General features: G+C 42.0%; 1 protein-coding gene across 2 annotated transcripts in view; it reads left to right on the forward strand.

Annotated features, from left to right (window-relative positions):
- Positions 1 to 3,948: 3,948 nt before the first annotated feature.
- chka (choline kinase alpha) overlaps positions 3,949 to 22,869 on the forward strand; it is a 54,612-nt gene continuing 35,691 nt past the window's right edge. The window contains exons 1-5 of one of the 2 annotated variants that reach the window (XM_034086071.2): positions 3,949 to 4,430; positions 6,048 to 6,156; positions 7,858 to 7,911; positions 13,769 to 13,882; positions 14,764 to 14,897. In XM_034086071.2, coding sequence (XP_033941962.1) covers positions 4,195 to 4,430; positions 6,048 to 6,156; positions 7,858 to 7,911; positions 13,769 to 13,882; positions 14,764 to 14,897 — 647 coding nt within the window. In that variant the 5' untranslated portion in view covers positions 3,949 to 4,194. Of the gene's footprint in view, positions 4,431 to 6,047; positions 6,157 to 6,244; positions 6,700 to 7,857; positions 7,912 to 13,768; positions 13,883 to 14,763; positions 14,898 to 22,869 lie in introns of those variants that run through there. The other variant, XM_034086072.2, reaches the window with a different exon arrangement.

Here is a 22,869-nt window from a genome sequence, read left to right on the forward strand (position 1 = left end):
CTCAAAATGAGTTTTTTCTCCTTTTCTGAGTGAGAAATGTCCACTTCAGTAGCACGTACATACACCAAACCTTCCAGTTATATTCCTATCAATATTATGAAGGCTTTTACTGAAGGGTTTGTTCATATATCATTCATAGCCTGAATTATACAACATTGTATACCTAAAAACATGGCGAAAATGGATATTTTAGGGAATGGCAGAGTTTGACATTTGCGCTTGGGGGGGCAAACCTTTCTTACTGACGTCAGTACACAGTCCCAACTATTGCGTGGGGTGCTACGGATACAGTAGCAATAAAGCCAACGTTCACCGCACTGAGTATGACTTTTCCACATACAAACACAACTCGTCCTGTCATGCACGCCTCATGCCCGCCGTACACACACACTCATATGGAAGGGGCGGTCTTTCCCCCCAACAACAGTGCATTACAACTGTAAAACTTTTCATAACTTTGCACATCTTATACTTATTTACTATATCCCTTGGTTACTTGAACACGCTGCAATATTATTAACCAGTGTCCTACTTAGTGCAGAAGTGGACGCCTTAAATGTCCTAGAAATTGGACGTTTTAAAAATCGCCGCCTAAAAAGCGAGGGAACTTGCGTCCTTAACCTCATACGTCACACACACACGTCACAACATGCGACTGCTCAAAAATGAATTATTTCAAACAAAACATGATATTATTCAGATTTGTATTGTAACAATCACTATATTACATCTATTACAATATTGATATACGAAATATTTGTATTGGAACAGTTTTAGACGTAGTAATGCTGTAACATATTACAGCCACTAGGGAATGAAAGTATTTAAATGTGCACATATTGATAATGAGATTATGGTCGACCCCCACTTTGGAAGCCCCTGCTCTAGGAGGAGATTCAGGTGATAAGGTGTGGGGGAGGGGGGTTACCTTGGTTGGTGATTGGCTAATGGTTACACAAGCCAACAAATCGTTATGACATCATAAAGTGGCCAAAATCTAATCAGCTCATCTTCAGACAGGTTTTTATATAAATGGATCAGTACAAAAAGAGAGTGAAACTTTTTTCCTGAAACTTTCAGAATCATGTGTTGTTTTACGACATTAAATACATCAGCAATATGACACATTAAAACAATTACTAAATCAGCCTACTATCACCTAAATAATATTTCTAGGACTAAAAGACTAATGTCACAGCAGGATTTGGAAAAACGTGTCCATGTTTTTATCTTCAGTAGACTCGACTACTGCAATGGTGTCTTCACAGGTCTCACTAAAACATCTATTGGAAAGCTGCAGCTGATTCAGAACGCCGCTGCTCGAGTCCTCACTAACACTAAGAAAGTGGATCACATCACTCCTGTTCTGAAGTCTTTACACTGGCTTCCTGTGTGTCAGAGAATAGATTTCAAAATACTGCTGCTGGTTTATAAAGCACTGAATGGTTTGGGCCCAAAATACATTACTGACCTCCTGCTAAACTATGAACCATCCAGATCTCTCAGGTCTTCAGGGACTGGTCAGCTTTCTGTCCCCAGAGTCAGAACTAAACATGGAGAAGCAGCGTTCAGTTATTATGCTCCAAACATCTGGAACAAACTCCCAGAAACCTGCAGGTCCGCTGCAACTCTGACTACTTTTAAATCCAGGCTGAAGACTTTTCTTTTTGTCGCTGCTTTTAATTGAATTATTCATATCTTAGACTGCACTGTAACTTTTATCCATGTACTTTTTCTTTTAATGTTTATTTTATTAGCTTTTCTTTTTAATGACTGATTTTAAATGCCATTTTCTTAATGTCTTTCATTTTTTGTAAAGCACTTTGAATCTCCTTGTGTTGAAAGGTGCTATATAAATAAACTTGCCTTGCAGTGACCCCACTGGTGATTTTTGAAGAGTTTACGTGTCTGAAATGTTTATAGCATAACGTTCGCATTTTGCTTCTGGTGATTATATTTATGATTTGTAAATTATAAAAGTAGGGTAGACATGTGGATATTATCCGGCTGAACAAAACGTGCATTTATCTAACAGGTTCGTTTTCCACAGACCTTATTTCGAGCTATTTTCCAAAATCCTATGGGGAAGTCCCATTGCTTTTTTGTCGAGGAGACCCATTTACTTTCGGGTAAATACGTCATCCTGCACCACTCTATTGACTCTCGTTATAAGTGGTGCATGTGCAGTCCGCACCTCTTCAATGCAACAGATAGGAGCAGCTCGGGGCGCACCAAACTGCGCCCAAAGCAGCTGTTGACACCGCCAACAACTAGGGGGCAGCAGGAGCGCCAGAGTGAGTGATTGACGTTTGAGTGAGATAGTTAGACGGAGACGGAGTGTAAACAAAACTAGATAGCGAATATGGAGAAGGAACATGATGTTCAATCACTTAAAGAAACACCCTTTGAGAGGAGGACACTGGAGGGAAAGCTGAGAGTTACGGCCCGTCCACACAGTGGCGTGCGTTGAAAGCTTCACCATTCACTTTGAATGGGGTGATGTCACTTTTTGCCGAACTGCATTGTGGGAAGCGACGCAGAGCTTTGCTGGCATGGCTCGCGGGAAAAGTTGAGCAATGTTCAACTTTTGAAGCCTCGGCAGGAGCGTCAGCCAATCGAATCATATGCCAGTACAAGCTTTAGCCAATCAAACCGCTGCTTGTGTGTCAGGGGCGGGAGATTCATGTGATTGGTTGTTGGTCGAGTTTCAGACACGCCCACCGGCAAGCTTCAACGCACGCCGCCGTGTGAACGGGCCGTAAAAGAGCTCGGACCGGATCAGCCTGACATAGGCAGGAGTTAAGGACAGAGGAAGGCAGTATATGTGCTCTTTTTCAAGGAGCTGGTTTAGCAAGAAGGCTAACTACCTGTAGCAACACCAGTGCTATATTAGCTTCCCCTGCCTCCCTTTTCAAACGTCAGGATCAGACCAGTCTATGGACCAGACCCAGCATGGATCCAGACAGGTATGAGTGACTTAAAGCACATATCAGAAAAAACCATGAATAAACTAGTGTCCACATGGATGATGCTATGCGACTAGCCATGTTTAGGAAAGTAAACACTGCTGTCCAATGAAGGCTACAGGATAGGGATCAGTAAGCATAATAAGGAGGATGACAAAAACAGGCACTCAAATAATAGACTGTATCAAGTGCTGTGTGCCTTTGAGCTAGCCCTGCGTTGCAATATGACAGATGTTTGAGTTTGTGTATATGTTTGCTTACATTTTGGTAGAGCCCCCCCTGGAGAAAAATGCACCAGCCGCCACTGTCTGAATGGTTTCTGGAACTGAAAGTATGCTGAAGTTATTGCAGCCAAAAAACGTACGGAAGAACTGAAATAAGTATAGAAGAAGAAGTCATATAGTTGAAGGCTGTTGAACATAATTTGCACTAATAAAGATTTGAAGAACAATAGTGTGAAAGCTGTTGAACAGCATTCACACTAATCAAGTGTTAAATCAGACTTTAGTTCCACCTGGAGTAAACTCAAAAGCTACCCTGCAGTATACAAAGTACTTCAGACTAGCTGCACCTTCACCAGAACACTTTAATCATCAATCATTATAAAACATATCATATATATTATTCTGAAATGGACCAAACTGCACACTGGCTACTTTTAATTTAGATAATTTAAGTACATTTTGATGCTAATACTTGTCTACTTTTACTTGAGTAACATTGTTTAATGCAGGACTTTTTAGAGAGTATTCCTACACTCTGGTACTTCAAGGAGCTGGTTCAAGAAGAAGATCCGTGTACCCCTCTGCTGCAGTGTTTAGAATCTGAATCGGTCTGTTGATAGTCCCTGAAGTCACTATATGGTTTGTTTTGGTGCCTCGGGGACGTTTCCGAGCCGACCAATGAGGGAAGAGTATGCCCCCTACGCGTCATGTGACCCCGCCCTGCGTACTCTTCCTTTACATCAGCACGTCCCGCACACTTTATTCATACATTGCCAGAAACGGAGCCTGCTGCAGACTGTTTATCAGACCTCTCCACAGAGCTTCGCATTTTTACAACGAAAAATAAGGAAAACTACAACCCTCTGTCCTTTATACATTCACAGAGAGAAAATAATTGTTGCGGATAACGGAAATAAATCCCCCTGCGACACCAGCCAGAGGATAACGAGCAGCTTAGTCGCTCAGAGGGGGTCAGAATTTGCGTTTTATTACTAAAAAGCAGTATGAAAACTAAATTTATCAACGGAGTATCTTCTTCCCCCTCCTTGTCGCTGGGTCTGCTGGTGACCGAAAACGCCCTGCAGGTTCAGGGCGACACCGAGGGGGACTGCAAGGCGCTCGTTCAGCTCGAGCTGCCCGACTTGGAGACCCGCCGCAAGGCTTATCTGTGGTGCCGGGAGTTCCTCCATGGAGCCTGGAAGAGCCTTGCCGAGGAACACTTTCACATCACCATCATACGGTATAGTGTGCACGCGCTTGTTTGGTGAAAATAGGCCCATTTGGTTGGAGTGATTACACAGTCTCACCGTTAGAGGCTGAATAATACATTTGTGCAGTGATGTGATCCTTAGCTGCTACACAGGAAACGATGACAATGGAATCCCTTTCGGTATCCAGTTTACGTTTACACATACAAGGAAATGCCTTGGTGTATGGTGGTGCAAACACAAACAACATGGGGAAATGACTTCTAAGATAAGGTCAAAAATATAACTATTTTAAAAATAAAAAAGCTATTTAACGTTAAAAAAGACAATTATTAACACCAAATATAAATATACAAAATGCAATTTTGTATATGACAATCTGCATTATAATATATTTTAGAGTGGAGGGCTGGGCAGATTTAGAAAGAGTTAGGGTATATAGAAATGTGCAATTATATGTTTGCTTTCTAACTGGAATTGTACCAGTTAATTCATGTCATAGCATAGTTCAAAGTTATTTCTGCCCTAAGCTGGACTTCCCCTTTTTCAAATGGTGTTGGGAAACACTGGGTGGCCAATCATTGTTTCCTTTTTTTTCTTAAGCTGCTGTTTTAAGCCCCATAAACGTGTATGTTGTACCATATAATCACTTTATGCTGAGTTTTAATAGGCATTAATTGAACTAGGTAATTGCGATTGTAGTTCTACACGTTTTCTACATCGGACCAGTATGGGCTTAGATTTGTCTCATACATATTTGTGTGAACATAACAATTATTTGTGTAAATATGTGATTTGGAAATGTAAAACACCATCCACAAATGCATTTAATAGATTTGCAAACTCACAAATACATTTGCAAATGTAAAACGGATCTGCAAATACGCAATTTACAATACGCATATTTTCACAGATAAAAAAAAAAGATCTGTGAATACTATAATTAATTAACAAAAGGAATTTGTGAATATCTCTGTAACATTGACAACTTTCGATCAGGCATTTGGGAATCCCTTTTTGTATTTGTCAACCAAAAATGTGCTTGTGGATCTCAAATCTCTGCTTGTGGATGTCTTTTTACACACACAGAGTTTTGAGACAAACTTTAAACATTTAGCGTATTTGAAGATCCGTTTTACATTCGCAAATTTATTTGTGAGTTTGAAAATCTTTTTAATGCATTTGTGGATGGTGTTTTACATTTAGAAATCACATATTTACACACAAATTATTTTTATGTTCACACCAATATTTACGGGACAAATCTAAGCCCATAGCCCAGGTTCTGTTAAAAACTTTTTCGACAGTCTTTGGGATTTCTTGGGATTTTTTCTTGTGTGCTGCAGGGGGTTATGGTGTCATATGCTGTACCCGAGACCCATGGGTAACTTGTGATGTATGGCTATTTAAATACAATTGGTATCCTTTTTCTTAAACTGTATAATCAATCAGAATTAGAATATGCTATTTATCCAGGGGAAAATTGGATTTGGTGAAAGTGGCTCCATTTTAGAATGAAGTAAAAAATAAAATAAAAATCTTATTAGGCTTATTTTAGGAGTATAAAAATGAGAAGATGCATCTTTCAAACATCCATTGGACGCCTTACCTACCTGCAATGAATAATCATATTCCCGTCTGTCCTGCAGGGGTGGTCTGAGCAACAAGCTCTTCCTGTGCAGCCTCCCCGACAGCCAGCTCTCTGTCGGGGATGAGCCGCGGAGTGTCCTGCTGCGCCTCTATGGGGCCATCCTGCAGGTGGGAAACACATCTCTTATCACTGTCTTTGACAAAGCCTGTTGTTTTACTGTGCACACAGGGAGGTACAAGTAAGCCAAACCCTTCACAATGATGTGTTGTATCTTAGAAACTAGTCTGCTGAGGTGTTGTGGAGTTATCAGTCTAAATGTTTACTGCTCTGAATGAGGATGAGTGTTGATACTGCACACAAAAGTAAAATCATACGCTGTTTGTTTTTTAAATTCGTTGTAAGAATGTTTGACTTGACACAGATATGACTCATTAAGTGGGGTCAAAGTTTGAGTTAATGATCAGAGAAAACAAAGATAATACTTAGAACCATGTGATTTGACAGTGCCACCTCCAGAGGTGTGTGTGTGTGTGTGTGAAATGCTTATGTGTGTGCGTGTTAGCCATTGTTGGTGTGTGTGCGTGTTAGCCATTGTTGTACATAATGATGTACCCCCATGGCTGTACATGCATGTGTTCTTTGCCGTAGGCTTCCCAAAGGAGCGTGCCTTGGGCACTCTTGTTCCCAATGTGAACCCACCACAAAACACGGTACAGTATGAGATCACTGAAATCTCAGCCTAATACAAAGACGTAACACACACTCATGTAGCACCACCGTGGCTGGCAGTGCCAGGAACACACAGTATGGAGGGGAAACAAAAGGGCTGAAACATCTCTCCTGTCTGTCCTTCTCCTTCTCTAAGCCCCTGCCTTGTGATTCAAGAAGTATAAACTACCTAAAACAGGAGCCTGAGGACAATCGCTACATTTGCAGCATGCTCACCAGAAAATATAAAGAGTGCAGTTTGGCCTGTTGTTCCTTCACAGTTTGCACAGACGGATAGTGCATCTCTTTTGGAGATAGCGCCTCAGATGATATGTCTGGTGTGTGCAGGGTTCAAGACCCCAACATTGCTAAGAGTAACAGAACCACCCACAAACTAGTCCAGTGCATTGACGAGAGTTGAAGAACCTGCACGTGTCCTCAGAACATGCTGTTTGTTTAAGCCCCGCTGAGATACATACAAAAGAGACCAGACAAAGTGCTGCTTTCTCAGCCTTAGTAGTTGCTCTATGGTACCTGCATTAGGTTAAAAGGCTGTGCAATAAAAGTGAACTGCAGCTTTTATTGCTGGGATGTCCGAGCGAGCTGAAGCACGGTGTCCTTCACCAAGGTAACGGCAGCCATCTCCAGCAGGACAGAACCGCCTCTCAGGAATTAGTCATGTCTAATCAAAAAGCTAATGGGATGAAGGACTCTTATGACTGTGTGAGAGTGCACAGCTACTAATGATTGAACAAAGCCTAACTGCACTAGAGTCTGCGTTTCTCAGCAATGAAGATATTTTAATAGCATGTTGAACGATTCAACAAATACATGTGTATGTTTAGCCTCTTTAGCTTTAACCCACTCATCCAGCAGCGGGTGGTAGAACGTGGTTTCATCCTCCGCTGATCTCCATCTTGTTGGTCTGTTTAGTAAGCAGGTATTCAGAATCGGAATGAATAAAGTGTTCTGGTTGGTTCTGATTTAGGGAGCCAGAGATTATTCTGACCTATCCGCTGCACCATCATGTCCTAAAGACTTGATGTGTGTTTGAACTCGGACTGTCTGCACTGCAGGCCTCTCTAGGTTTGGATGTTGACACTCGTGGACAGCTTTACATGTATTCATGGATGGTTCTTTCCTCTTTCTTCTGTTGATAGATGTCCTGTAATAAAGGGGATTCCCGACAGTCAAACAAAGAAAATCTCTTCCAAGTAAGTACCTGTTGATGGTGCCACCATACACTGCTCCTCCGACCAGAGTGCTTGCCATCCTGTCAGCACACTCCCCACCTGCCCATGTTCCCCTGGTGATGTGTGGAAATGTTTCTTTCTCCTTCCCTAAGTTTTACTTTCCACTCACGTGAACCTCTTTGTTGGCCGGGCTTTGGGCAGCAGGTGTTTAGGTTGGATTTGATGCGAGAAGGATATCCTTTACTTCAGTAAAAGTAGAAATACTGTGGTCCAAAAATACTCCATTAAAGTCATGAATTCAAAAATGTTAGTTCAGGAGGAGTATAGAATAACAATGTACTTAAAGTATTATGCACAATGGCTCTTTTCAAAGTATTATATTATACAATAATATTATATTATTCAGTTTGTATTGCTTACAAGTACATGTAAGAACATTTAATGTTGTATTTGGTCAATTGCAGGTACTTTTTAAAATACTGGGTCGATTAGGTGTACAGTACCGGTATCACATCAAACATGTTATGTTTTATATGTAAGAAGTAGCTAGTAACTATGAGTGTTAAATAAATGTAGTACAAAGTACAATATTTGACTTCAAAATGTAGTGAGGTGTGAGAAAAAAGTAAAGTACTTGGGTAAATGTCCTATAGTATCTATAATAGTTACATTCCACCACTACTGAGAAGGCTGAGCCTTTGTATCCATGAGAGGTTTGGAACTTCGAACACGCTAAAGTAACTGATTGCCTCCCATTTTTTTTGTTATATTTGTTGCAATTCTTTTTACATCCTGGCAACATCAATACACCTGTATTTGTACTGCAATGGATTGAATGAAAATGATTGGATGGCCAACCTAGCGACTCTTAGAGCTAATGCTGCTACAGTAGCAACTTTGAATGGGAAAGAGTTGGCAAATCCAACTTCCTCCTTAATAGGAGATGCTACAGGTGAATAGTGGACACATTTTAACTACTAGATATCATCATGAAATCAACAATAAAAACAGTAAAGCATGTATTCTGACATTTTTTCCTCAAATATGCGCAGATGTTTCACTTTCTTGACATTATAGTCAAAGGTTTTTACAAAAATAATTTGGGATATTCCTCTCTGTGAATCGGAAAATAGTTATAAGACATTATTTGTCACCATCTTCAGGATTAAAGGTCCCATGTCACGGCCATTTCTACTGATCATATTTCCATTGATGAGGTCGACTAGAATACATTTATACTGTGCAATGTTCCAAACTCACATTGGTTTCTCACAGCATCTCTGTGTAGTCTGTGTGTTCACTCTCTGTCCTACACGGCTTGTTGGAGCTCCTGCCCCCCCCCCCCTCGCTGTGAGCCCAGTGTGCTCTGATTGGTCGGGACGTTGCGAGGCTCGTTGCTGCGAGGAGCGGACTGCCTTCCGGGTCGGCCATACAGCGAGAACAAGCGAAACTCATCCTGAGCACACAAACACTCACAGCCGAAGTAAAAGCAATAAGTGTGTCTTGATATTGAGAAAGAAAAAGGTTTATAACGCTGTGAGTCAATGGGTCTGAGGAGAGCATTTCTCTGCCATCCCAACTCGTCTGTTACCAACCAGGGAGCTCCATGCAAGTCAATGGGGACTCCCTGATAGCTAGCCAAGGGGTCCTGGTGTGTGAGCTGCTCTGCGGATTGGTCCATTTGGGCCAATCCGGTCATTTGTTGTTGATTTGGGAGTTCACACGTCACAGAACCCAGGAAGCAAACATGGAAAAAGAGAAATCTCCAACGAGGCGTTCTGGGGCAGCACAGACAGGTCTTCTCTGTGTTAGAGTTTTACTCGCTACAGGGTGCACTCTGACGGTTTGTGACTGCAGACCGTTTACATGCAGAACAAGCTTCATAACACAAGGGGACGGGTCAGAACCGGAAAAGCATGACATGGGACCTTTTTAAACTGAGACACAATCAGACTGTAAATGATAATAAGCAACGCCTACGTAATAACCTTTAGAATATAGATAGGAATTAAACTGGAACGTTTTGTCGGATGTACTTAAAGGATAATTCCAGTTCAAGGTATGAGTTTTGAGATAACAGCCTTTATTGCTGTGTTAAAAAAATTCCACACATTATCCCTACAAGACCCACAGCAGGTGACGAGGGTAAATGTAACTAATAGATATCCATAAAAGAAGAACTGACACGCCTCATTTCCAGTGACCTAGAAATTCCTTCACCGTGTCACGTCATGAGGACCCTTGACCCTTCGACTGCGGCTGCATCACAGCTCCCCGTCATGTGATGAGGTCATCAGCCTGTTATACTGTTAGCCTGCCTCCCTTCTAATCCAGCCTTCAGTTAGCACAGGGCTAATGCAGAACCCTCATCAACCCAAAGATATACAGATGGTTTATACATTTAAATATCAGTGTCACCTGGGTTCATCTCAGTTCAGTCTGTATTAAATAATCTATCCTCACATGTTTATTGACTTAGAGCATAGAGCAGATAAGTATTGAGGTTAAGGCAGCAGCTGTGGGCAGCACAATGCACCTGCTGTATCACTCCAAGGCCAGATGCTAACTATCTCAGAGACACTGATATGGGACCAGTCTAACAATTCAGATTCAATGTAATCACATTTCCAGAGAGGACATTCAAAACCCACAGTAAGATCGGTACCTCCAATTAAAATGAAGTTATCAAATATACCTACGTGAGCAGTGCCATGGGGCCACTGGTACCTCTCCATGTATTCATTCAAAAAGTGCATTTAGCTTTAGTAGAGGAAATTTCTGTTTCCTGTCAGAAAACAGGAAATGGTGTGACCGAGGTGCTTTTTAGGGATGTTGAAATTCTTGTCAGTACATGGAGCTTGGCTTGAAATCTAATGTTGATAATTAACTTTTAACCGATGGAAGACCTGTCTGGGGAAATCCATTCAAATTAAACGCAGCAAAAACAAACGTGACATTTAAAATAGGTCAGAGGAAATGAAACCGAAGTTGCTAGAGGCCAGGCAAGGTGTTGCAGCCTCCAAACAGCAAGGTGAACGGCCTTGTGCATTCAGACGTTTGAATGAAGCACTTCTCACTTCTCACTTACTATGTGGTCATACCAAAGATAGACTGTGAATGAAGATGGACGACATAATATTAATAATATAAGTCCACGGAACATAGACAACACAAAAAGAACTAGGTCAATGTCAAATGCATTTTTCCCATACATTGTTTCTGTCTCATCACGATAAAGAATGTTCCAGTGTTTCTAGTGTATCATTTCAGTGTTGATGATTGACTGATGTGGTTATCTCATGTTAACAAGCTTTCGCCTCGCTCTGCTCACGCTCAGAGCCTGTGGGCGGGGTTTCAATACAGTGGCTCCGCCCCCTGATCAATGCTGTGCCGACTCTGGCTCCAAATGACGATAAAGTGCAATACCTACTTTACACACTCATTTCTCAAGTCATGTCCCATGAGAGTCCGGTACTTTTGTCCTTGTTTTGAAGTGTGCTGGTTGAGATCATGAGGAACATATCTTGTTTTTGAGCATACTTATCACATTGGTAGGTTGTCATTTAAATCTTTAATTCATTTATTATAAATAATTATATTAAACCTGTTTTTTTAATATCAATGCAGTCTCACAGTAGCTTTGATCATCACTCCAAATTCCCAGGCATTGTGTCGTCTATGGCTTTTGCTGTGGCCCATTTGTCTTAATCCCTGAGGCTACGTTTACAGGAGCACACTGACTTGTAAGGCCAACTAAAGCTCTGTAAACACGGGGGCTTTGTCCGTACACTAGATGCTGCAGATCTGGGTCGCTACAACCACACTACCTGAAAAGATCCTCACTGACTCACAACATATTGTCAGAGAAATGATACACCTGATAAGTCTGCGCTCTATTTGACACGGACTGGCAGATGGCTTGTTGTCTGGCAGCCTGTCTGTCAGGATGAATATTAATCGCGCTGGGATCTATACTGAATAAAACGTATGCTATTAATAACCTTGGACGGACCATGTTAGAGAATTCTCGTTTGTTCGTCTTAATCACCTCGTTGATTTATGGAATATGAACGTGCAGTCGCAGAGAACAAGTCATTGCTATATGCTACTGCTTCCAGCAACTTCTTGAATACTGGGATTTGAGCTTCTTTTTTTGATGAACAAAGAAGAGAAACGAAGAAAGAAGCATCCTTTCCCCGTAGCCTAGGCTTCAGTTAGCACAGAGGCTAATGATGAACCTTGCGTTGACACACATTCTCTAATAATGCGGTGTGATTAAAGTTTCAAATGATGCTAACTACAAGATGTCATCTATGCTATTACCCGCCGCTCTGCAGTGCGCTCACACAGCAGCTACTGCTGTTGGCACTGATCGCTGCTACTTGGAAAACAACATACATTAGAACTCTTCATTTAATGTTGACCTTTTCTTCAGAGAGAGGTGTATCTCTAACTTCATCACAACAGAGATCCAGAGAGATGTCAGTATGTAGCGTCTCTGTATGGGTGCACAGTCTTGTTGGAGAAATAATAAGTCATCTTGGAAGCAGGTGGGATTGTTTCCTTTGAGCTGGCTTCCTGCTGGACAATCAGTATGAAGCACATTCCCTGGCAAGGACCCCAGTGATCAGCTCCAAATCTCTCTCTGCAGTAATGTGTCTTAAGGCTATTCACTTAAAAGGGTTGAGATAGCAACATGCTATTCTGGCATCTATTGCAGCCATTAATGCTTACATTTAAATGCAGTAGATTGCAGCATCAGCCAGAAAACCTTAAAGAACAACCGTATGATCGGGCCATGCAGACTGAAGGCCCTTCGCATAACATGAAAGCAACTTGATTAGCATTGTTTGACCCCCCAAGAAATGTTAACTGTAGGCTAATACTTTAGCAGGCTTAGCTATATCAGCAATCATTTGTTTACATGTTTTGTTATAGAGGAAGAGCTGTTTTTAGAGTTAGCCTAAATGAGACTTATCTGTAGAAGGATTTAAGCAGGCCTTTTGTCAAAATATATGGTCAATGAATTGAAATTCAAATGACAGAATGTTTTGCTAGCTAAATGCTTGATAGCTTACTAGCTAGTATTCTTTGTGTGAATAGAACTAAAAAGTGATCATTTACTTTGGTATAACACTCCTCAAATGTACTCCCACTTCTCTCAACTTGATCAATTAACCTATTTCTCTCTTCATTGGCCCCAGAAAAGCCAAAATACAACTTCACCTTTGGGAGTTTCAGTTTTCCCACAGTTGAAATCTGTCCTCTGCTAATGGCCTCATGCCTAGTTGGTGAGAAGCCTGCTTTGCTGTCTTCCCTACACAATGGAGTGGATAAGAATGGGGTCGGTGAGAAGCCAGCACACAGCTTTAGTCTTCCAGGCTGCAGGGCATGTGTTTGTGTTGGTATGAGAGAAGGTTTCCCAGTTAACCTTGAGCCCCCGTTGGGCTCCAGGCTGTGTGTGTTGGTGTGTGACTTGTGTGTGTCTCTAAGATAAAGGGACAATCACAAGGCTGCACTCTCTGCTTCAGCTTTTTTTTTGTAATGCCTAAGTGGGCCTCCTTGAAGCTTTAAGGAATATTCTGGCAGACACAACTAACCCATCTTTCTCCCCACCACCTTATTTCCATTCAATTCTGAATGCAGACTAACCATGTGAACGGTCATGCACAAAGCTTAATTGTCCAAATATACACTTTACCTTTTCACGAACCAAGCACTGTGACAAGACAAGTGCTTCATTCGTGACGTAATCCCTAACTCTTTGTTTAGGACATGGTGAACAAAGCTCTTTGTCTAATTTCCATTCCACCACACTGATGGTAGTGTCTCTCACGACTTTAACGTTGCTGATAAGTGTCTTATTGTGTGTTTTCAGGGGGCGGAGGCCATGGTGTTGGAGAGTGTGATGTTTGCTATCTTGGCAGAGAGGGAGCTTGGACCTAAACTATATGGCATTTTCCCTCAGGGCCGGCTGGAGCAGTATGTCCCTGTAAGTCGCCACGTTGTTGTTCATGTACACATAGCTTCATCTCTATACACTGTGGGAACCTTTTGAACAGGGGTGGACAAACACCCCTTTGTTCTGGAATAGATACAATTATTACATTTTGTTGAGGCAATTAGGCATCATTTTGTTTATTTATACGGTGTTGTATGTGTAGGGCCGAACTAAAAAGTATTTAGTGTTTCACTTTCATAATATTCTTGACATGGCTTATTTTTTTTATTTAAAAAAAATGGGTATTGAAAGGCATTACAAAATCCCTACCCATACGCCTTGGTGTTCATCTTTTTTGTTATTTAGATGACCTGGCCGTAGTTATATTGCCCATTTATAGATGATCTTCAGTATAAAAACAGGTTGCGGATATGTGTAGGGTTAGGATTTGAGATAGAGAGCTTAGATATGGTTAGGCATGTGGAAGCAAGCGTGGGAATGAATGAAACATGTTTTGCATGTGTGTTGTTTATTGCTCAATGATGCAACAGTAATCGATGTTCAGGGAGAATACATATTAGTTACATAATGAATTCATCCAATGAAAGAATATCATTTTGACCTTGGTTTCACCATTTAACTTAAAGCAATTTCGTGAACAAAACGCACAATGTCCATGTATGTCAAGACCATGGTCCAGTTTACAGTACAGGTTTGTAAGACTTTAAAATCAAATTCTGCTACATCATGCAAGATTTTATAACATCCGTAAACTGAACGTTGCCTAATCGTGTTCATCAACCAGGCCGATGGGGCTTGCTACCAGTTCTAATATTGCCTCTAAAATGTTTGAGATTTAATCTTGCATAATGCACCACAACAATCCTCCTGCACTTTTAAATAAGATTACATTCATATTATCGTGTTGACAGAGTCGTAAACTGGACACCTGTGAGTTAAGCGACCCCAGCATATCAGCAGAAGTTGCAGAGAAGATGGCCAAGTTTCATGTAATGAGAATGCCCTTCAACAAGGAACCCAAGTGGCTGTTTGGAACCATGGACAAGTAAGTCATTTGAGTCTTGTCCCGTCCTGTCCTGCCCCATCTTGTATCCTGTACCATTTGGTTGCCTATTCTCCAGATGTTCTAGTCTACGGTTTCAAATGAGTGACCAACTAAGCAGATTTGTAACAGCTCCCACATCAGTTACTGGAAGTTTAGATTCATCATATAGCATATTGCGTCGCTGATCATTTATCGACAAGTATAGGGAAACACTTAGCTTACCGTAATGCACATCTCTTTTCATTTCCTTTATGTTGACTTGTCTGTAGAAGGTTTGCATTGCAATATATTTGACAGCATGTGGTGATAAAGTCCATTATCCAGATCTACTGGTTTTCAACTGGTTACCTAACAACTTGTTTATCATCACCCGGATTAATTATTCCAAACTTGTTTGTACGGCCCCATGACTGGTTCTGTAAATGTCCTAGTCAGACAACAAAGAGGATGAAAGATCAGACGCATTAGTAGTGTCAGTTCATCCTGATTGGAATTTGTCGGGCCGAACTCACAATGCATGATTGGACTAAAGCCAAATTCTAAACAAAATAAGACTATATTTTGTGTAGTAGTGACCTTTTCTTTATTTCTAGACCTGTCAGATTCTGAACAGAAGCCAATAATGTGATGCCAAAGCCGACCGATTCCCCAGCAGTCATTTATTTCTATCTGATCATGTGGCATATATACACATATATATATATATATATACATACATCGACACAAATATACATATACACAAAATTGGAGTTAGAAAAAAATAAATAGACAGATCATCACCGGCACCAAGGCCTCCGAACACATCACCCCCATCCTCATCCAACTCCACTGGCTCCCTGTTCAATCCCGTATCAACTTCAAAAACCTACTGCTCACTTACAAAGCCCTACATAACCTGCCCCCCCCTATCTGGCTGACCTTCTTCAGGAGTACACCCCCTCTCGCTCCCTCCGCTCCTCCTCTGCTGGTCTGCTGACCGTCCCCACGCCTCGTCACCATGGGTGCTCGGGCTTTTAGCTGCACTGCTCCCAGACTCTGGAACTCCCTCCCCCCGCACATCCGACAGTCAGACACAATCACCTTATTCAAATCCCAATTAAAAACCCACATGTTCAAATCTGCTTACTCACTGTAGTGTAGCTTTTATTTTATTTATTTATTTTTTTTTTTTAAATACGGTGTCCTTGGGTGTCATGAAAGGCGCCTAAAAATAAAATGTATTATTATTATTTTATTATTAATATACAAAAATGAACGGTCAAAAGAACTAGTACGGTGGCCCTGAAGTGCAAGACACCACAGCATTTCAGAAAACGCCGCAGCATTTCAGAAAACACCGTAGCATTTCACATTGGACGGAAAGGGTATTCCTTTAGGGAGAACACTTCTTGTTTGTGATTGGACAGAGCCAGCCAGAGAAGCACTGCTGTGATTGGTTGTTTTTGCTGCCAGTCAAGAAATGACGCTTCGCGATTGGTCAACGCCCGACAGTGCAATATGTCCCAACCGGTCCCTCCCAACACATCAGCCGTTAGCACACACTCAGAGCTCACAGCTCCTCATATCTGTTCAGAAACTTGACAAAAGTTAAACATGTACAAACCACAGACTGTCTGTGTCATGGCAAATACAGTCGCTGCTTTATTCATGTCTGTATGACGTTGTTGTGAGTGTGGACGGAGCAGCTACAGGTTAGTGTAGCCTGAGGGATCCGATTCCATTCTGAAAACACGCATTTTAAAAGCTTTTCGCCTGCCGTCTTGTCTGCAGACTTGTCAAAGCGTTAATTCATGGTTTTTACTAACTGTTATCAGTATGTAGTTACTTCGGCATCACTTTGAAACGTGTATTACTATTAAATCACGGTCAAATATGTTCATTTTGTTGTAGTTGGTATCTCCCATAGGATTTACATGGAGATACTTCCCGCCCCCTCTCCAGCGCCTCTTGTTTGAATGACAGGAGCAAACACAGCTGACAGCCGCGGTGAAACTCGAGCGATTAGAGCGATGCGAATATTGGGTGGTCTACAATAGTATTTACATGGAGATACGCCCCTTAAAAACCATGAATTAATAAAGCATTAATTCTGTGTTTACTCCTGTCATTCAAACAAGATGCTGGAGAGGGGGATAGGATATAGGAATCGGAATAGGATCCATCAGGATCCATTTTGCTCCTTTTTCCAAAAAAAATGTTTGTCTGGAGCCGCAAAACATATTTCATATTTTTTGTATTGTTATATCAGACAAAAACTAAAGTTTTTTTGTATTTATTAGGCTATTTATTACATGATATAAAACTGTTAACCTCTAATAAGAGACAAATAACTCTTATAAGGAGAATTAAAAATAATACACAGGCCTACTTTAAAATAAATTAAACACAGCACTTGGGGAGTCCTCTGCACATTTGAAGGGAGAAAAAAATATTATTAAAATGGGCCCACTTTGAAATAAATAAAATATATATCTGCACCCTAAAAAGAGTTAAAGGTAGGGTAGGTAAGAATGGAGAAACCAGCTCGAGTGCGCTAGAATTTGAAAGTACACAACCGGAAAAAATATGCCTCTTCCTACAGACTTTCTTACAGAGTCCCTCCTCCAACACACACGAACGCGCACATGACCAATGAGGGCACGAGATAAATTTGTGCACAGATGGAAGGCTGACAGGCAGGTAGGCCATCCAGTTACTTTAGCCGGGCCGGCTCAGATGATTGGTCGTGCTTTTTACAGCGCTAGGGCTTCCAGAGATTAATTTTTGTATGTATTTATTGTCAAAGCATTTAATATATTCATTGCTATCGGGACGTTAAGAGCATTCCATGGAATATAACAAAAAGTGTTTTCTGAAATAAATTACATACCCCATTGAATTCTGACTGAAGATCGTCAGCTGTCTTCCTCTCCCGTGTTGTTCCTCGATACGTAAAGGCTGTAGCACCGTTGACAACTTCTCTCCACATATCAGACATACCGGTAAGCCAGCATCGTTTGCTGTGAAAGCATACAACTCTGTCCACGCAGTAGGGCTGCACGATTTTGGGAAAAAATCTAATTGCGATTTTTCTGACAAATATTGCGATTGCGATTCGAATTGCGATATTTGTTTTTAAGCGACCCAACGGAAGTTTATTGTAAAATGCGGCCATAACTCCGGCTAGGAAGGTCGTATCAACGTACTCCCGTCTCTAGCACCCCCGCAGACCGAGCTACGAGTGAAAGAACTAAACTTACATGAAACTTCCGTTGGGTTGCTTTAAAGTCAAGCTTCAGTTTAAGATTCACCCTGTAATAAATGTAAAACATGTGATGGAGCATCACTAACCTGATTCAGATGGTTTGTTTCACCAAACCATCTGGGAAAGCTCCATTGGAAGCCATTTGGAAAGGACAGGCACTTTCAAAAACACTTGGCAGGTGATTGGATCAATCAGTCAATCTATCACCTTCTATCATGGGCCACTTCTGATTGATTAACAATGGCTGGTACATGTGGAGCACAGCACTTCTGATTGGTGTGGATGACTGACACACAAGATGAAAAAAAAAATTGTAAAAAATAATCGCAGGCTTTGCGATTTGATAATCGCATCATTTAAAATCGCGATTTCGATTTAAAATCGATTAATCGTTCAGCCCTACCACGCAGAACTAAATCCTGTGTTCCTCCGGTACTTTTCTTTGATTTATCCATAGTTCGCTCATCGAGCCGGGGGTCAGGTTATTCGCCTGCAGGAAAAGGCGCTCACGCGGGACCGTAGCAGGATGTGACGCATATTTTAGTTGACCTAATTAAAACCGTTTTGTTTTTTATTTATTTGTCACAGTATCACCTCAAAATTCAAGATACGAAACATTTTCAACCATGCAACAAAATATAAATAGTCCTACAAATACTTTTATTTGATTTCCTTCTTATTTTTGTCTAAGCTCAAGGGAGCCAGAGCAGAGGGCTTAAAGGTCCGCATGCGGCCCGTGGGCCGCGGGTTGCCGACCCCTGACATAGACAGTCTGTGTTTCTGAACAGATATGCTGTGAGCTCTGAGTGTGTGCTAACAGTTAACGGCTGATGTGTTGGGTCAATCCATGGATGTATAATAAGAACTGGATACAGCGTGGGAGGCGGGCCTCATTCATTCCTATGAGAGTTGCTGTGGTGGTTGTATTCTCCAGCCACCTCCCTTGTGTGTGTTTTCCCTTCTCCTGTCTGTGTGGGCGTGGTGGCTGTCACTCCTGGCTCCCGGCTCAACCTCCACCTGCTGCAATCAGTTGGGCACCCTCCTCTGCTACACACCTGATTTCCATCAGCCATTACTAATGGCATATCAGCGGAGGCTCCACAACCTGTCAGCGCCAGATCGTTGTTTAAACCCCAGTGGTAAAACTCTCAGCCTTCTTAGAATTAGTTAGCTATTTCCGCTACACTTGAATGTTCTTCTTACCTGTTACTCTCCAGCCGGATTACTCTCCACGCTCCTCCACCTCAACAGCCGCCAGCAACCGGATTACTCTCCACGCTCCTTCTTCTCAAAATAAAACCTTTGTAACACTCTGCCGTGTCCTGCGTTTGGGTCCTCTCAGATAACCGTAACAGTTGCTCAATGGCGCATGATGACAAAATGGCCCAACTTTTGAGAGAGCGAAACGTCACAGATTACCCGGCATGCCTGAGAAGTACCCGTATGTGCGCTCATAGAGCATGCGCAACTGTAACCACACCGCCCAAAAGGCTCGTTCACATTAAGCACTTGAATTTGCGTACACGTAACAGCACCGCGCGTGCATGACAGCATGGTACTGGATTTATATTAATGAGGCGGCAGTTAGCAGCTAGCGGCTAGCTAGTAAATTATGCTAAATTACACATCAATCGTTATGTACTTTTATATTACGCTGACATCAGGATCTAGTGATATCCAAGCAACGGAGCTTAATTTAGCTTGATACTTGTGTGGGTTGTACATGAAACCACTTGGTAATATATACAAATGTATATGTTGAAGTCTGTTATGATCAATTGTGAGTTAAAACTTTATCTAAAAAGTAAAGCTGATGATGGATTACTGTGGTGGAGTTAAAATAACAATAGCCTATTTCTTTTTGAAATGTGATGGAGTAAAAGGATAGTAACTGTGATTATTCATGTTAAGTAGCCCACAAGTAACTAAAGCGTATAATACTTGAAGGAAAGGTGTAACATTTTCCCATAAATACCAATATCACACACTACAACACCCCTTTTTGTTAAATACCAACCATGTGTGTATATATATATATATATATTATAAATATATATATATATATAAATGTGCCGCTAAAACTGTGTAATATACCAGGCTGCTAAATCCTCCAAACTGTTACAGGATGTGTATTTTGTATAAAGCGTTGTCCTGTCCAGGACGTTGTCCTCTCCTGTGCTCTGAAATCAAAATGTGGATAAGAATAAAACACTAAAATAAACACAACTTGTAAAACTTTTGAAAAAACACAAGGTTGTTCATTTGTGTGTATACATATACAACACAGGCATTATACATATATATATACAATTATAATTCATACAACTGTTAACTTGATTAGAGCTTTGACACATATCTTTATAAATATGACGACTTAATATATAGTCGGCCTAATAGCAAACAGCTACGTTCAACTATTTTAATGGTATATTGCAAGTGCAATAAGAAGCTACAGGAACGTTAATCTACGTCGATAATATTAACTTTATTTAATACAACATTTACAGTATAGATTTACATCATACAGCCCATGTAGTATAATATTTTACAAATGATGAATTACAGCAAACATGTGCAATATATCCATTATTACAGCTCCGTGGGCTGGCAGTAAGGCGATATGGTCCGTTGTTATTGTGCATCCATGGGTAAAGATAGACTCAAGTAGTACTGAACACGTAACATGAACGTGCCGGGCAGTGCGGTCCCGTGGGTTAGATGCGCGTTCATAATGCCGAGGGAAATAACTCTCGGAATAACGTTATTAGCACATGTTTACAATTTGAGGAACGAATGTTTTTTAATAAGCGCTATACAAGTGTTCATACTGGGTAGTTTATTTAGTTTAAAAAAAAATATCCACCGAGTTACAGACCACTCTTTCCCAATGTAAGTCAATGGGAAAAAGTGTTTCCGGGCCCAGCAACCCAAAGGAAGTGTAGTACCGCCGTTTGGCCACAACGAATATTCTGATCAGACTCCGGCGCACTTCCTGGGGGCGTGGGTCAATCACAAAGCGTCATTTCTTGACTGGCAGCAAAAACAACCAATCACAGCAGTGCTTCTCTGGCTGGCTCTGTCCAATCACAAACAAGAAGTGTTCTCTCTAAGGAATACCCTTTCCGTCCAATGTGAAATGCTGTTGGGTTTTCTGAAATGCTGCGGCGTTTTGTGAAATGCTGTTGTGTTTTGTGAAATGCTGTTGTGTTTTGTGAAATGCTGTAGCGTTTTCTGAAATGCTGTTGTGTTTTGTGAAATGCTGTGGTGTTTTCTGAAATGCTGTAGCATTTTCTGAAATGCTGTAGTGTTTTATGAAATGCTGTTGTGTTTTGTGAAATGCTGTTGTGTTTTCTGAAATGCTGTTGTGTTTTGTGAAATGCTGTTGTGTTTTGTGAAACGCTGTGGTGTCTTGCACTTCAGGGCCACCGATTAATTGAAACATATTATAAGATATAGATGTGGATATAGATATGATGTGACGATTAATTTGTATTATTATTCAAACAAAAGCTACTAGACCTGTAGAAAAGCTAGTGATGTTGTTTTCAAGGTACCGGTAACCATAGGCGGCGCGTGAGGCTCAGGTTTGGGAAGGCTGAATAACGATAGTTACGGCTGTAACTACGGTCCTATGAGTCCCGGATGACCGCCAGAGGCGGTACTTTAGCACTGGATATGTCCATCGCACGCATGCGCAGTTCGAGTACCAATAACAACAAAGTCACCTGTGACCCACGTGACTACGGCTACATAGGCCGGCATCATTAGTGGATCGGTTCCCAGAATCTTCTCGCGAGCACACAAGAATTCTGAGTGACCGGAGACTCTGGCGGTCACCCGGGACTCATAGAACCGTAGTTACAGCCGTAACTATCGTTCTATTTCGTCCCTAATGACCGCCAGAGGCGGTGCTTTAGCACTGGATGACTATACCAACCATGTCATGAAGAATCCGAACACTTGCTTACCTAGTTGGAAGCAGCGGAGCTCGGCAACAGGACCACGCCCAAAGGATGGGGAGTGGCGACATTGACCCGGTAGAACCTGGAGAATGTGCCAGACGATGACCACGACGCCGCAGTGCAGATGGTCTCCAGGGCAGCCCAAGATGTTGAGATGCTCCTTGTAGAGTGACATCTCACCCCTGATGGCGGGGGGTGGCCACTGGCCCCATAGGCATGTGTGATTGTATCCACAACCCAGTGGGACAGCCGCTGTTTTGAGAGAGCACAGCCCCTTCTCGTACCGCCATGGCAGATGAAGAGCTGCTCTGACTGTCGTATATGGGCCGTAGCACCAATATACGCCTCTAGGGCACGCACAGGGCACAGCAACTCAGTTGTGCCGTTCTCCTGTGGGACATTAAAGCGCGCCAGCTGGATAGTCCGATTGGAGTGGGCTAGTGGAAGCACTTTGGGCAGGAACGCCACGTTTGGCCAGAGGGCAACACCCGAGCCATCGGAGTTCCACCTCAGGCATGTATCACTCACAGAGAGGGCATGTAGCTCTCCAACTCGTTTCCCTGAGGTCATGGCCAGCAGAAATGCTGCCTTCAGGGACAGCCACTTAAGCTCCACCTGGGCTAGGGGCTCGAAGGGAGGAGATGACAGGGCATTCAGCACTAGGGGCAAGTCCCAAGCTGGAGCCCTCTGGGTGCTAGGCGGACGCAGCCGTAAAGCCCCTCTCAGGAAGAGGGACAATAACCTGTGGCGCCCCACTGTGGCGCCG

This window comes from Pseudochaenichthys georgianus, chromosome 6 (assembly GCF_902827115.2).
Source record: "Pseudochaenichthys georgianus chromosome 6, fPseGeo1.2, whole genome shotgun sequence".
Taxonomy (NCBI): Eukaryota; Metazoa; Chordata; class Actinopteri; order Perciformes; family Channichthyidae; genus Pseudochaenichthys; species Pseudochaenichthys georgianus.